The sequence below is a fragment of the Diplotaxodon limnothrissa genome, linkage group LG17 (assembly GCF_057381915.1).
Source record: "Diplotaxodon limnothrissa isolate DT_005_m linkage group LG17, D_limnothrissa_male_GT1.1, whole genome shotgun sequence".
Lineage (NCBI taxonomy): Eukaryota > Metazoa > Chordata > Actinopteri > Cichliformes > Cichlidae > Diplotaxodon > Diplotaxodon limnothrissa.
Window position 1 is genome coordinate 40926124 of NC_140612.1, and position 17055 is coordinate 40943178.

At 42.1% G+C, this 17055-nt stretch overlaps 1 protein-coding gene across 1 annotated transcript; it reads left to right on the top strand.

The window, feature by feature from the left end:
* Positions 1 to 11842: 11842 nt before the first annotated feature.
* On the top strand, positions 11843 to 16457 carry abhd8b (abhydrolase domain containing 8b). Its single transcript, XM_085376206.1, has 4 exons — positions 11843 to 12642; positions 14346 to 14516; positions 14944 to 15160; positions 16218 to 16457. Exons 1-4 carry the CDS (start codon positions 11843 to 11845, stop codon positions 16455 to 16457), a joined length of 1428 nt encoding a protein of 475 aa, XP_085232332.1.
* The last annotated feature ends 598 nt before the right edge of the window (positions 16458 to 17055 follow it).

The window sequence follows — 17055 nt, forward strand, 5'->3', positions numbered from 1 at the left end:
TTAGGATCAGCCAGAATAAACTGGGCCCTCTAGCCTTATACAGGTGACGAAGGCCATTTTGCTGCACACTCTGACTATACTCGCAGTCTCTTAGTCTGCTTCTTAGGTTCACTGACTTGTACCTGCACACAAAAGAGAAAGTCAGAATGGATTCAATCAAACAGGAATCCATATGAGTAAAGAGGGCAGGAGTATTTACTTTGTCCAGGAGATGAGATTTAAATCACATGATGGTAAGGGCTTAAGAAGCACAGTTGAAGAGTCACAGTACTGTGCTCTTTATTTTAAACAGTGCTCTTGCGTAACATCATAGACTTTAAAGGAGGAAACCTGGTCTTGTTAGGAGAGACGGCATCCATCCCACTTTGGATGGAGCAGCTCTCATTTCTAGAAATATGGACAAATTTATTAAACCCCCCAAAATATGACCATCCAGAGTTGGGACCAGGAAGCAGAGTTGCAGTCTTACACGCCTCTCTGCAGCTTCTCTCCTCCTGCTACCCCCCCCCCAAAAAAAACCCCATCTCCATAGAGACTGTGTCAGCTCCCAAACAGACAAAAAACAAACTAAAAACCATCAACAAACAACTTAAACATAAACAATTACAAAGAAAGAACAATACAGTATCCACATCTGAACCAAAGAGTAAAACAGTGAAATGTGGATTATTAAACATTAGGTCTCTCTCCTCCAAGTCTCTGTTAGTACATGACTTAATAATTGATCAACAAATCGATTTACTCTGTCTTACAGAAACCTGGTTGCAGCAGGATGATTATGTTAGTTTAAATGAATCAACACCTCCGAGTCATTCTAACTACCAGAAATCTCGAAGCACAGGCCGAGGGGGCGGTGTGGCAGCAATTTTTCACACCAGCCTATTAATCAACCAAAGACCCAGACAGACTTTTAATTCATTTGAAAGCCTGATGCTTAGCCTTGTCCACCCCAGCTGTAAAACTCAGAAACCAGTCTTACTTGTTATCATCTATCGTCCACCTGGGCCTTACACAGAGTTTCTGTCTGATTTCTCAGACTTTTTATCTAATTTAGTTCTGAGCTCAGATAAAATAATTATTGTGGGTGATTTTAACATCCATGTAGATGCTAAAAATGACAGCCTCAACATGGCATTTAATCTGTTATTAGACTCAATTGGTTTCTGTCAAAATGTAAAAGAACCCACCCACCACTTTAATCACACTCTAGATCTTGTTTTAACATATGGCATCGAAACTGAACATTTAACAGTGTTTCCTGAAAACCCTCTGCTGTCTGATCATTTCCTGATAACATTTACATTTACAATAATTGATTACACAGCGGTGGAGAGTAGACTTTATCACAGTAGATGTCTTTCTGAAAGCGCTGTAACTAAGTTTAAGAATATAATCCACCCACTGTTATCATCTTCAATGCCCTGTACCAACACAGAGCAGAGTAGCTATCTGAACGCTACTCCAACAGAGGTCGATCATCTTGTTAATAATTTTACCTCCTCACTACGTACGACTCTGGATACTGTAGCTCCTGTGAAAACTAAGGTCTCTAATCAGAAGTACCTGACTCCGTGGTATAATTCTCAAGCACGTAGCCTAAAGCAGATGACTCGTAATCTGGAGAGGAAATGGCGTGTCACAAATTTAGAGGATCATCATTTAGCCTGGAGAAATAGTTTGCTGCTTTATAAGAAAGCCCTCCGCAAAGCCAGAACATCTTACTATTCATCACTGATTGAAGACAATAAGAACAACCCCAGGTTTCTCTTCAGCTCTGTAGCCAGGCTGACAAACAGTCAGAGCTCTGTTGAGCCAACCATCCCTTTAACGTTAACTAGTAATGACTTCATGAACTTCTTCACAAATAAAATTTTTATCATTATAGAAAAAATGACCAATAATCATCCCACAGATGTAATATTATCTACAGCTACTCTTAGTACCATTGATGTTAAGTTAGACTCTTTTTCTCCAATTGATCTTTCTGAGTTAACTTCAATAATTACTTCCTCCAAACCATCAACGTGTCTTTTAGACCCCATTCCTACAAAATGCTCAAAGAAGTCCTGCCATTAATTAATGCTTCGATCTTAAATACGATCAACCTATCTCTAATGATCGGCTATGTACCACAGGCCTTCAAGCTGGCTGTAGTTAAACCTTTACTCAAAAAGCATCTCTAGACCCAGCAGTCTTAGCTAATTATAGGCCAATCTCCAACCTTCCTTTTGTAGCGAGTAAAAGCCACCGAATAACCGCTAAGGGCCTCTATACTACTTGTGCAAACTTTCAGGCCCAAAGCTCTCACAGGAACGAGCCCAGAATAAACGGGACAAGAGGGTCAATATCAGTCAGATATGTTAAAATTTATTATTTTAAAAGAACACAAAGGGTTTGCAAAAGGCCTAAAACATCGAAATGGGAAAGGTCACTAACGACCACAAGATAGTCTTGGTGCAACCTGCCAGCAATGCAGCCATCACCTGAGGGCTTGCTTTACCCCGGTGGTCCCAGATGCTCGTTGCTTTAAAAGAAACAAATCCACCCCAAATAAATACGAGCCCAACAGAACACTTATCGCATGCACTAAGTGTTTTAGTTCAGGCAATAATCGGTGGCACTAAAATCACTCTTAATAAAACTTATTCACTGCAAATCCACACGGAGCACCTCTAAAAAGACCTACTTCCCCTAAGGTAAGAGCCCAGCTCAGGGATTGCACATTGCCCAACTAATATTGCACCAGCCCAGTAGAAATAAAAACAAACCCGGCATAAAAAACAGTTTTAAAAGGTGACCCTACTAAAACCAAAAACGCAACAAAAAGGAGGAAAAAACAGTGACAAATTCACATGTGCAGCCTGCCCTGCAGCAGACAACTGTGTTTGCTGCACACCTGGCTTATCTTGGCTTATCTTCTAAAATCACTTCTGGAACCTCTGCTGTAGAGGTTTAAAACAACAGTTTGTGTAGCAGACAATTAAAACTTCTCAGGCTCTTCACCTACTCACACAACCATTGTTCACAGCTGCTTGTCAGTGGAAATCAAGAACACCTGCTGCTACTTCCTCTTTTATACCCTCCATTGGGTCCCCTGGGTCCTAAAGCCTTCCCCATTACACTTTCATATCAGAATCAGAATCAGAATACTTTATTAATCCCGTGGGAAATTAGGTTATCAAACATCCTTGAAAGAGTAGTTGTCAAACAGCTAACAGATCATCTGCAGAGGTTTATTTGAAGAGTTTCAGTCAGGTTTCAGAGCTCAGCACAGCACAGAAACAGCTTTAGTGAAGGTTACAAATGATCTTCTTATGGCCTCTGACAGTGGACTCATCTCTGTGCTTGTCCTGCTAGACCTCAGTGCAGCGTTCGATACTGTCGACCATAATATCCTATTAGAGCGATTAGAACATGCTGTAGGTATTACAGGTACTGTGCTGCAGTGGTTTGTATCATATCTATCTAATAGACTCCAGTTTGTGCATGTAAATGGAGAGTCCTCTTCACACACTGAGGTTAATTATGGAGTTCCACAGGGTTCAGTGCTAGGACCAATTCTCTTTACATTATACATGCTTCCCTTAGGCAGCATCATTAGAAGACATAGCATACATTTACACTGCTATGCCGATGACACCCAGCTCTATCTGTCCATGAAGCCAGATAACACACACCAATGAGTTAAACTGCAGGAATGTCTTAAAGACATAAAGACCTGGATGGCCGCTAACTTTCTGCTTCTTAATTCAGATCAAACTGAGGTTATTGTACTCGGCCCTGACAATCTTAGAAATATGGTCTCTAACCAGATTCTTACTCTGGATGGCATTACCTTGGCCTCCAGTAACACTGTGAGGAACCTTAGAGTCATTTTTGACCAGGACATGCCCTTCAACGCACATATTAAACAAATATGTAAGACTGCTTTCTTCCATGTGTGCAACATCTCTAAAGTTAGAAATATCCTGTCTCAGAGTGACGCTGAAAAACTAGTTCATGCATTTATTACTTCCAGGCTGGACGACTGTAATTCATTATTATCAGGAAGTCCTAAAAACTCCCTGAAAAGCCTTCAGCTGATCCAAAATGCTGCAGCAAGAGTCCTGACAGGGACTAGAAAGACAGAGCAGATTTCTCCTGTTTTGGCTTCCTGTTAAATCCAGAATTGAATTCAAAATCCTGCTCCTCACATACAAGGTCTTAAATAATCAGGCCCCATCTTATCTTAATGACCTTGTAGTACCATATCACCCTATTAGAGCACTTCGCTCTCGCTCTGCAGGCCTACTTGTTGTTCCTAGAGTATTTAAAAGTAGAATGGGAGGCAGAGCCTTCAGTTTTCAGGCCCCTCTTCTGTGGAACCAGCTTCCAGTTTGGATTCAGGAGACAGACACTATCTCTACTTTCAAGATTAGGCTTCAAACTTTCCTTTTTGCTAAAGCATATAGTTAGGGCTGGACCAGGTGACCCTGAATCCTCCCTTAGTTATGCTGCAATAGGCATAGGCTGCCGGGGGATTCCCATGATGCATTGAGTTTTTCCTTTCCAGTCACCTTTCTCACTCACTATGTGTTAACAGACCTCTCTGCATTGAATCATATCTGTTATTAATCTCTGTCTCTCTTCCACAGCATGTCTTTTATCCTGTCTTCCTTCTCTCACCCCAACCGGTCGCAGCAGATGGCCCCGCCCCTCCCTGAGCCTGGTTCTGCCGGAGCTTTCTTCCTGTTAAAAGGGAGTTTTTCCTTCCCACTGTCGCCAAAGTGCTTGCTCATAGGGGGTCATATGATTGTTGGGTTTTTCTCTGAATCTATGAAGCGCCTTGAGGCGACTTTTGTTGTGATTTGGCGCTATATAAATAAAATTGAATTGAATTGAATTGAATTGAATTGACTTGAATTGAAAAGGAGATGTAAATTATAACCGTGCATGAGTGGATTTGCCAGTCCTTCCGGTTTCTCGTGGATTGCTGGGTTTTGGTTTCTGTATGTTCTCCCACCTCGCTGTCACCTGCCTCCTTGGACTCCTTACAAGTAGTTACATAGCAACAACAGCCATGGCAACTTACACAGCAGCTCTGTATGATGTAAAAGGACAAAAAAATAAAATAAATTAAAAATAAAATCAAACATAAAAAAATGCTAAGATGGGGAGAATATTATTTGTGTATGACATCTGTTTTCACTGTAACTTAAGAAGATTTGTGCAAAAAACAAACAAACAAAAAAGCAAAATATCTGGATTTAAATGGGGCTTCTGGATAACAGGGACACTTAAATTATAACTGGCTGAGTGGCTTAGTTACATAGCAACAGCAGCCACGGGGCCTTATGATGCTGGAGGATAAATGCTAAGTAGATGGAGAGAGTATTCAGATTCACAAACTAACGTATTTAAGCTCTTTTAGATTACTGTTGTCTTGAAGGATGACTGTATAAATGAGTCTGAATTGAATTTAACTGAACTGAATGTTCTGTGCTTATGACTTCTCATTAACTGGAGGGGTCATCTGAAATGGTAAAATGCCCTGTATTTGTATTAGGGCTGCCACAAACGACTACCGATTAATCAGATCATCATCCATTGGACATAAAATGTACAGCTTATTGCACCGGCAGCATCTGCTCTTATATAACTATCATTAGCTTACAGCTTTAAGTGTTTAAGGTATGTGCTAACTAAAAATAAAGACAAGATGATAGTTTATTAAAGTTTAATGAAATTTGCAGATTGTTTCGGTGAAGTTTAATAAACTCCTTGCTATCTAAAATATAACAGGACACCGGAGTAAATTCTCGAGCATCTCACACTTCTGATAATCAGCTGTCTGCTTGAGGTTTATTCAGCTGTGTAAAAACTATAACTTTAATCTCAGCCAAACCGATTTACTCAGGAACAAATAAAATACTAAAAAAGCCAAACAATAACATTTTAAGTTATCTAAGTGACTCATATATCATGTTTAACCTGAGTAGCGAAAGACGGCGGTGGGTTTGAAAATGATTTGCCGGGAGTCCGGTGTTCTCACCGGCTCTAGTGAGCCTAGCCCCCGGCTAGCTATCGAGCTAGTGGGTAACAGACGTCTCCGAAAACGTCGGAGCGCTTTTGAAAATATGTGGTGTCTTGATAAACTGAGCAGATATTTGAGGTTTACACAGCTACATTCTCGCCTGAAAATATGTTAAACGTTTATTTTGTGACCCAGAAAGAACAATAAGAGTAATATTAAAACTAAGTAGCTGCCGCCATTGTTGGAATGGCGGCATTCATAGCTGGGCCGCGCTATGAATTCTGGGACAGAGCTACTTCTTCTTTGGTGTTTAACGGCAGCTGGCATCCTTGTACATGCAGTGCTGCCATCTTCTGTTTCAGTCCGTTATTACACTCTTAAATCCTGCTACTTATTCCTGCGTCTTTTGGGATCTTACAAAGCTTCAAACGATGCGTCGACTATTAAATCAGTCGTCGACGATTTTGATAGTCGACTAATCGTGGCAGCCCTAATTTGTATAGTGCTTTACTTTGTCCCTAAGGACCCCAAAGCGCTTTACACTACATTCAGTCATCCACACATTCACACACTGGTGATGGCAGCTACATTGTAGCCACAGCCACCCTGGGGCGCACTGACAGAGGCGAGGCTGCCGGACACTGGCGCCCCCGGGCCCTCTGACCACCACCAGTAGGTTGCCTACAGGTGGTGGTCAGAGGGCACCGTTGCGGGTGAAGCGTCTTGCCCAAGGACACAACGACCGAGACTGCCCGGGGCTCGAACCGGCAGCCTTCCGATTACAAGACAAACTGCCAACTCTTGAGCCACGATCGCCCCTGTCATTGATATTCAAACCAAGACACTTTCAGAATTTGACCTTTCAAGTTAACCAGTGTAAAATCTAGCTTGCAAAATGCTTGGTGAGAATAGAATAGAATAGAATAGAATAGAATAGAATAGAATAGCCTTTATTGTCATTGTACAGAGTACAACGAAATTGGAGTGCCACTCCCTTGGTGCAAGTTTCAATAATAAATATAAATGTAAAATATAAAAAGTACAAAAAAAACAATCGTAAGTACTCAAACAATAGTATGTACAATATATACAGGATAGCAGCATTAATATGATGACAGTATGAATAGCAGCATAATATAATGACAGTGACGGTATGGAATAGGTTCAGTTGTTTTTGTGCTTATTTACTACGGTGATAGCTCTGGGAAAGAAGCTATCCCTGAATCTGTTTGTCCTGGTTTTATGTGACCTGTACCGTCGGCCTGACGGTAATAGTTCAAACAGTTGGTTGCTGGGGTGAGAGTGGTCCTTGATGATATTGCCAGCTCTGCTGAGGTACCGAGAGTTTGCAGTGACCTCCAGGCTGGGCAGAGAGCAGCCAGTGATCTTCTGGGCTGTGTTGATGACCCTCTGCAGTACTTTCCTGTCTGCAGCTGAGCACCCTGCATACCATGTTGTTATGCCGTACGTTAGGATGCTCTCTATGGTGGCTCTGTAAAATGTCACCAGCAGCCTCTCCTCCAGGTTGTTCCTCCTGAGCACTCTCAGAAAGTGGAGACGCTGCTGGGCCTTTTTTTTTTTACCACCGCCGTGGTATTTGTAGTCCAGGAGAGGTCATCAGAGATCTGCACGCCCAGAAACCTCATGGAGTGTACCCTCTCCACACAGTTCCCGTGAATGTAAAGTGGGGCCGGGTCTGCTCTGCCCTTCCTGAAGTCCAAGATAAGTTCTTTAGTTTTCGTGGTGTTCAGTTGGAGGTTGTTAACTGAACACCACTCAGTCAGTCTGTTGACCTCATCTCTGTAGTCCGACTCATCCCCCCTTGAGATGAGTCCAACCACTGTGGTGTCATCCGCGAAAAGTGAGTAAAGAGAGTTATTTAAAAGTGAGGTGAAGGAAGTATTATTAGAAGTGAGTGAAAGAATTCATGGTTTTGTTAAGCAAGGCTGTCTAAGAAATTGACCACATTTAAAGGGAAACTGTGGCTCAGCTAATTTGCTTTCCTGATCAACAAAAGAAGAGAGAGAGAGACAAAGGGGTGTGGCAGAGAGAGAGAGAGAGAGAAGCAGACAAGATGCAAGAAAAACAAAGAGGAAGCGGTGAGGAAAGGTGGCAAGGAAGAATGGACTGAGTGCTTTCTAAAAGTGTGCCAGTGGGTTTCGGATGAAAAGCCACCCCCCCTCCCCTCTCTCTCACACACGCACGCACGCACGCACGCACGCACACACACACACACACACACACACACACACACACACACACACACACACAGGCAGGAACACTTCATGCCCTTAAATGTATGTCGACCAACAAGATTTTTATTGTCAATTGTTCAAACATTTATGCTTATATTAACTTTTTATTTTATTTTAGAAAAGCCGCAGGTATTGTTGTCCCCCCCCCCGACACACACCCTTCTTTACGTTTCTTTTTCTTTGCTTTTTTAATTGATTTAAATGTTAATCGGTTTTACTTCACTGGCACCTTTCCCGCCGGACAAACAGGTTTCTCTCCAATTGTCTGGTCTCCCCTTACATAGCAGCAGGGGACAAGTGTTCACTCCCACTAACAGAACAGGGAGCCAACGGTGTTTGTAAGACGATCAGCTATCGATGGATTAAAAACATCCGCGGAGCTCCGGTGGGTTTCTGAGCGCACGCGCAGATATTTCAGCGTGGACGTGGAGTTTCTGGAGCGCGCAGATATGTGGATCTACCTGTGACCCACAAAGAGATGCGCTGTCAGTCGGTCGATACTGGCCGCCATGTGGACAGGGCAACAAAATCCAGATAAATTAGATTACTGGATTGACCGCAACAGATTATAGTTCTCCTACTTCCCCGATGCTTGACGAGAAAACAATCTGAAAAATTAGACGGAATTTGAAGGGAAACAGGGAAAGGTAAGCCTTCTGATTTAATTAGTGTGTTTATCCCATTTTTTTCTGCGGACTGTAAATATTCAGATTATAAAGTAGTTTAAGGATTTCTGCAGGAGGCAAGACGAAGGTCGCTATGTAAAGGTGAGCTCCGTCATTGAAGACGCACGGGTCATTCGTGTAAATAACGAAAAGGATTTTTATTTGACGTTACATTCTAGTGTACACTGAAAAGAGAAACCTTCTGGCACTTGCTTCACCTGATGCATCAGACAGTGAGTCTATTCAAAGAGCTTTGATTGTGTTTAGTGAATGGATGGGCCCAGCAGCTTTAAATACCAGGTACAAGACTCCTATTATTATTATTAGTAGTAGTAGTAGAAGAAGAAGACCACCACCCAAACCATTAGAGATGGATTTTCGTTGTTGTTTTGCTTAAATTATTTCTTAATGGTCACTTTGATGAATTTGTAGTTACAACAAACTGGTTATAAAAATGTATAACTTACTAACATATCACATTTCAAAGCTTCAGTCCACACCTGCTATGTGATTCTAGTTGTGTCAAACATGTCAGCAAATGCAATGGATCTTTAATGGTGCAGCACAACTAATACACTGATTAAATAAGTGTGAGACTATAGCAACAGTGAAGCTAATGCAGTTGTTTTTAATCCGAATTACAGTCTCTACTCGTTTTTCTGCGCATCAGTCCCACTGTGATTGTGTCTAACCTGCATGCAATGTTATATAACAGCCAGTCACAGTCTCTGACCGCAGGGCCCGAGCAGGAACTTTAGCAAGAAGCAAACTCACTAATAGGGACGACTTTAATCAGGTGATATTTAAATGGACGGCACAGCCACAGGGAGGATGTTGTGAATATCTGCCTGTGAACATAAGCTCATCATGGTTCAATCAATAGATAGTAACACCCTTGCTGTACTTTGCATAAAAAATATAGTGTTAGATGAATGTAGGTACTTTCATGTGTGACTTTGTGTTACAATATGTTAAAAAAAAGAGTCCTTCCCACTCTGCATCTATGTGAATGTGTCCTGATTGTGTTAAGACCTTCTTTGTGTTCAGTTCATTTACATCAGGGGTGTCAAATTCGTGGCTCGGGGGCCACTTGCGGCCCACGTCACTTGCGGCCCGTATATTGACGTGAAGAAACATAATGCAATTTGAAGGGACTTCTTATGTTTGGGAGGATTTGTTTGTTGTTGAGTGCGATGCTAAAATAAGTTCTTTAAAAAGCCAAAAATGATTCAATATGAAGGCAACATGAGCAGAGAGCACAAACATGCTGAGGGATCGGCTGTCTGCTGTCACAGACTCATGTGTGCACTTAATACAAACAAAACAATAGCAGAAGTGATGCCACGTGTGAAAGAGAGAACGAGTGTCATTATTTGGTATTTCAATCAAAGGCTTCAGTTAGTTATGAGTTTGCAGTTTTGTCTTGTTATACAATATTTGAAATGTAAATTCTGGTGAGGGGGATGAGGGGGGATCGGACTATGTGACAGGGGGCGTGGTAGATGGATAAATGTTTATCTTTTATGCTTGTAAGCTGGTTCAGGTTATGATCCAGCCTCGCCAGTATTTTATACAAATGGAACAGGAAATAAAATGCGTCACTCCTTCTGCCTGATCAAAATGATGCCTTTTGTTGTGAGATGAATGGGCGACCCTCACTTATGTGAAAATGCCGCTCTCAGCCTCTTCCTGTCAGTACAGGCAGCACCGCACTGTTATTTGGAGAGTGGATGTGCCAGTATAAGCAGAAAGGACTAAAAGGGCCAAGCAGGAATATTGTTTTACGTTGTGCTTATAATCCCCACATGAAAACAGGAGCTGATGTAAAGTTGAGAGAAAAACGCAACAGTATAAAACTGTCTCTGCACAGTGCCATAGTTTCCTGTTTTTATCCAGAGACAGATTGTGCTCTGTGGACTTAAACAGAGAGACTGAGAGTATAATCCTTTCTAGTAGGGAGGAAGGTAGGATAATGCGGCCAGCAGAGACGCTTGCAGACCCTGCATGGCTGCTGTTGCCATAGCAGATAATCAACCAACAACTGATACTGCAGGAGGACCTGTGTAATGCACAGCGACACCTTTTGGGGGCTGTTTAGTTACAAAATTGTTGCAGAAGTTTCAAAAGAAGCAAGGAAGTAGAAAGGTGGTTGTATTGGAATTGAAGAATATGATATACAGTAGAAGAAGAAGAGCGTGCTGTCTATATGAGCTTAATTTACACCAAAGTAACACTGGCTTTTCTTTATTCATGAATATCCTTCAATAATCACTGAGCAACGCTTCAAAAAAAGCACCTTTAATCACCGATGGGTTGTTGTGTGGTTTTAACCAGTAGCACTGCTGCGTGTTGCTCCTGCAGAGCGATCACATGGTGGACAGCTTTAACTCAGGGAGCTATTACCATCCGTTCATGTCTATTAATACCACGAAAGGCCGTGCTGAGTAAAGATGGTGATCAGTTACATCTGACAGAAAGCAGCAAGGCTTTAAGTTGTAAACAGATGCCGGGTTGTAAAGGCACCTGAACTTGTTTATTTCTCTGAATGGTACATTTAAGCTTCCCAGATAGTCAGTTGATGTAGAGAAGTCTTAAATGACATGCAGCATATATTTACTTAATATTTGCCATTTAACTCTGCTGTTTCTCCAAATGCATGTGCTTGATGCATGTATGCATGTGTACTGTGCCTTCATCTCCTCATATTCATCTTCCTGAGCGAATTTCTAATGACATGAGCAGAGAATCATTTTGCCATAGTTTTGTGTTCTTATTCTGGCTTAACTAGAGAGCTTGCTTGTATGATAAAGGTTCACATTGCTGCCTGTCTGCATCTCTTCAATGACCCTCTTCGCTCGTGTTTCTTATGTGTGTTTTTATGTGACTATATTCCCTGCAGACTGGCAGCCATGCTGACCAGCTTTCTGGAAGGTCTGCTCTGCTGCTTCACCTCAAAGCCGACCAATATTGTGGTTCCTGTAGAAACCTCAGAACCTGCTGATGGCTACGAGTTTGTGGAGGTAAAACCGGGCCGCATTCTGCGAGTTCGGCATATCATCCCCGACAGGCCGGTGGTGGAGGAGCCCACCGGGCTTGGTGGGAGTGTGAGCTGCAAACGAAAAATCACAGTTTACCGTAACGGACAGCTGTTCATTGAGAACTTGGGTGACAGGGCGAGTGCAGAGCTGAAAAGCTGCCAGAATGGAGAGACAGAACCCAACAGCACCATGGAGGTAGAACTGACGGACTGTGGTAATTCGTCGCCGCCCGTCAGCATTCCTGAGGCGAGATCAGACTCTCTCACGGCTGGAAACAACGGCGCATCCGACACAGCAGCAGCAGTGGGTGAGGCTTCTGCTGCTGGACAGACTGACCAATCTCAGCAACCCAGGAAGCGCAGGCGGAAGCCCAAGCGCACTGTGGTGATTGACTGTGAAAGGAAGATATCAGCCTGTAAAGGGACACATCCAGATGTGACGTTGTTCTTCATTCACGGAGTCGGAGGTTCGCTGGATATCTGGGGAAGCCAGCTGGACTTCTTTTCTCGGCTGGGCTACGAAGTGATTGCCCCGGACCTGGCAGGACACGGAGCCAGCTCAGCACCCCAGATTCCTGCAGCGTATACGTTCTATGCGCTGGCTGAGGATATGAGAATCATCTTCAAGAGATACGCTCGGAAGAGGAATATCCTCATAGGACACTCTTACGGGTGAGTCCCAGATCACAGCGTTCAAACAGAACACGGTCCGGAGGTCATCCAGAAGTGTTCAGGAAACCTCAGCGCCTCTTTGTTTCAGTCATTTGTCAGGCAAAGATCTGAGATCTTACTGGAGGTTCTGAAATATAAGAATTTACTCTGCAGTTTCATTAAAATTCAACATATTTAGATTTCATGAAGATAAAACAAGAATTTTACCAAACCAACTTCAAGCACTTTAACAGTCACAGCAGTTATAAAGTGATACACAAAAATGATTAAATACATTAAAAACAATCAAAAGTACAAAAATAACACCAATTAAGCTACAATAAAAACAAATACACTGGTTCAAAGACCACAAGGGATGAATAATTAAAAATGTTCAAAACTAATTCTAAAAATAGTTTTTTTAGACACATCATAATAAGCTATGGAAAATAAAGTTGCCAGTAAACAAAAGGTGTAGCAACATACAGTGGGACATGCTATACAGTAACAAAAGATATGTTAAGAAGAACTGTTAAACTTCTATAATTAGAGCTATAATTAAAACCACAAATGTAAATTATACAGCACAGACATTTAGTATGTGAATAACATATATATTTAATTTCAAAGGGACTTTCTAGTCTAACTAAATAAATGATTCTTTGCCCTCATAAGCATGAAACAATAACTTTGAGTAAAATACAACAGAATAAATGGTAAACAGACTGGTTCTTATAAAGTGCTTTTCTACTCTACTCAGCACTCAGGTAGCTTTATACAACTTGCATGATTCATCCAAGCACTTTTTTCTATGCATATGTGCTTTCTGACTAACATTTACACTGATGGATGCATCAGAGAGCAACTTTAATTCATTTTTATTTAAATAGCACCAAATCACAACAACAGTCGCCTCAAGGTGCTTCATATTGTAAGGTAGATCGTACAATAATAGATACAGAGAAAAACCCAACAATCATATGACCCCTATGAGCAGCACTTTGGTGACAGTGGGAAGGAAAAACTCCCTTTTAACAGGAAGAAACCTCCAGCAGAACCAGGCTCAGGGAGGGGCGGGGCCATCTGCTGTGATTGGTTGGGGTTGGGGACTAACTTGGGTTTAGAATCTTTCCCAAGGATATTTGGCACCACCCACAAACCGCCAGCCTTCAGTTAGTATGTATGCTCTGCCTCCTGAATAAACCTGTAAACTGAATCTATGCCCATCCAGTGAACTCCTTTTGACCAGATTCTAATAAGTGTGTTTTGCATTGTATGTAACAAAAATTACATGGAAAGTTTACACGTAATCAAATTCCTGTAATTTCCTGCAAACAAATGACTTGAAGTCGGCATTTTGTGCATAAATACTTTTTCGAGTGTAGTGAATATAAATAATGCTAAATTTTATTCTGTCTGTTATTTAGCTGGGTCTTATGCTACACTAACTTCCTTTTACTTCCTGTATAGCCATTAAAATCAGTGTTATTGCTGTTAACTGTGATAATTATTGCTCAGTTTCTTACACACTATATTTAATCCAGACTTTAAAGACGTGCTGACTTGTGAAAATGTGAGCAAGTGAAAAAGTGAGGCACAATATTTGGACTCACACATAAAAAAAGGCCAATTCTGAACAGTAGATTTCAAAGATGACTACCACAGCATGATTACCTGGTTTTTTCAGTCTGTCCTGTAACCGGCCTGTTGTTCTTTTTGTCTAGTGTGTCGTTCTGCACCTTCCTGGCTCATGAATATCCAGAACAAATTCACAAGATGGTGATGATCAACGGCGGCGGTCCCACAGCTCTGGAGCCCAGCCTCTGCTCCATCTTCAACCTGCCCACCTGTGTGCTTCACTGCCTCTCCCCGCTGCTCGCCTGGTGCTTTCTCAAGTAAGACAGCGAAATTGAAAGATCCTCCAAGGAAGGAGGCACGACTCAGTTTGTTTTCTGTTTCTCTAAACAGTTGAAGTTCAGGTTTGTAGCCTCCTAAACATAAACGCAATGAGTCCAGTCAGATGAAATGTGCACACAGTTGGGTATTTTGCAGTGTTATACATTGCTTTTTCAATATTACATCATAGTGCCAATATTTATTTAAGACCAATCGTATTTACACATTTTGCAGAAAGAGTGTGAGTAAGAGAGTTTGACAAAGAAATAAAAGTCGTGCAGACAGTAAAACTGTCTGTAGTAGCAAATCCTGTTTATTGTATGTGTAATATCATGTATGTAGGATAATTCTTCTTATGTTTAATCTGCTGTTAAATTAATGTTTAAAATAATTTTTTCTTTGGTATAAATGTCGTCTACTCTGCAGGGCGGGCTTTGCTCGGCAGGGCGCCAGGGAGAAGCAGTTGCTGAAAGAGAACAATGCCTTCAATGTGTCGTCTTTTGTGTTGCGTGCCATGATGAGCGGGCAGTACTGGCCTGAGGGGGACGAGGTCTACCACGCTGAGCTGACAGTGCCCGTCCTGCTGGTGCATGGCATGCATGACAAATTTGTCCCTGTTGAAGAGGACCAACGAATGGCAGAAGTAAGTGGGGGGTCTCACACTTCCTAATGAAGCTATTATTATTATAAATAACAGATTGTGGACTGAAAACATCATTCTGTGGTGAAAAGAATAAGAAATGTGTCCCAGTTTGGAAAGAAGAAAATCCAGTTAAAAAACTTCATTAAAACAGACGTTCAGCTTTATTTATACAGCAACAAAGCACAACAACAGGTGCCTCAATGTGCTTTATATTGTAAGGTAGCGAAAACCACAACAATCAGAAGATCCCCAATGAGCAAGTGCTATGGTGACAGTAGGAAGGAAAAACTCCTTTTTAACAGGAAGAAACCTCAGAACCAGCTCAGGGAGGGGCGGGGCCATCTGCTGCAACCAGCTGGGGTGATTGGAGGAAGACGGGACAAAGACGTGGAAGAGCGTCATAATTTCAAAGCTATGTAATATAAGATAAGAATCATCACCTTGCTTTGTGTTTCAAGTTGAACTCTCTGGTGAACATTTGATAATCTTTCAGCCTGGTTCTTCTCTCTGATGAAAATAGCTGCTCTGCACGCAGCGATGAAATTAGCTTAGGAAACAGATCGTTCCCTCAGGGGTCGGTAATCAAAGCAAAGATAGAAATATAATTCTCAGGTGGCCAGAAAAACAACTGAATCAGTGCTTTGCTAAACGAGCAGCAGTTTGCAAACAAATTCACCGTAACAAGCTGAAATATGAAATCAGGTCAGTTTACAGCATCCAGTGAATGTTTAAAAAAATCAGCTGCTTTAACAAATTCTCAGGTAAACAGCAGCTAAAACGATGATGCAGCGGCTGAACTTTAGTGGCTGATTCATGAGAAGAGACACAGAAATTCATGTAAATGCCAAATCGTGTCCTTCTGTCAACTTACACACATAATGTGCTTGTTTTCCGCCCACTAAAAAGGACCAAAAGGTTTTGTTTGGATTCACACTTTGACTCTGATTCATTCATTTGAACTGTAGTTTGTTATTTGCAGAAATATTTGACAATATCATTCAGAAAGTGTTGAGCTGGTGATGAGTCTAACCTTTATTCTTATCCTTATTTTTATCAGATACTTCTAATGGCGTTCCTGAAGGTCTTGGAGGACGGCAGTCACATGGTCATGATGGAGTGTCCGGATCCTGTTAATACGCTCCTGCACGAGTTCTTCCTCTGGGAACCGCTGACCCTCCCAGCGCCAAAGAAAGAGTCCAAAACCCGTCCAGAGACCGCTAAAGCTCGAACTGATAACACTCAGGCGATAGCTGAGCCCAGCAAGGCCCGGCCTGCGACTGCTAAACCAGCCCAATGAAGCGGCAGCAGGTTCACATCAGAGCTGAAACACTGGTTGTTACGGTGAATCGTGGTCGGCCAGTCGGTGCATCACAAGCATCCCAGTGCATCTGGTGCAAGCTGTTAAACCTGATGATGAGCCAGTTAACTGGTCCTGCTGGAGGCGGGACACTCTGCAGAGGTCACTGATTCCAAATAAACTCCAACCACGTAACACACAGCAGCGAGGACGCGTTTGTGCCTTGAACTGATGCGTTACAGTGACGGTACCTGGATCGGGGAAGCACAAATGGAAACAGCCACGAAGGCAACGATGAAAACAGCTGCCAAGTGGGAAAGATGATAAACTGGGACAAGAACATGTGGCTCCTGGTTGAGCACAAGCTGTAATTAACAGCTGAGACTCAACCTTATGAAGTGTAGCTGGATAGTCAGTCATTGTTTTTATTCCTCATAAGTATTGCAAACCTTACCTGTTGTAAAGGTAAGCATGTGAAAATAACACAATGCCATACGCAAAATAACTAATTGAGAAGATGTTTTTTGATGAAAAACAAAACCTCCGTCCATTGGCCTTTTTCTTCTCTCTTCTCTTCTTCTCACTGATGCATGAAGCT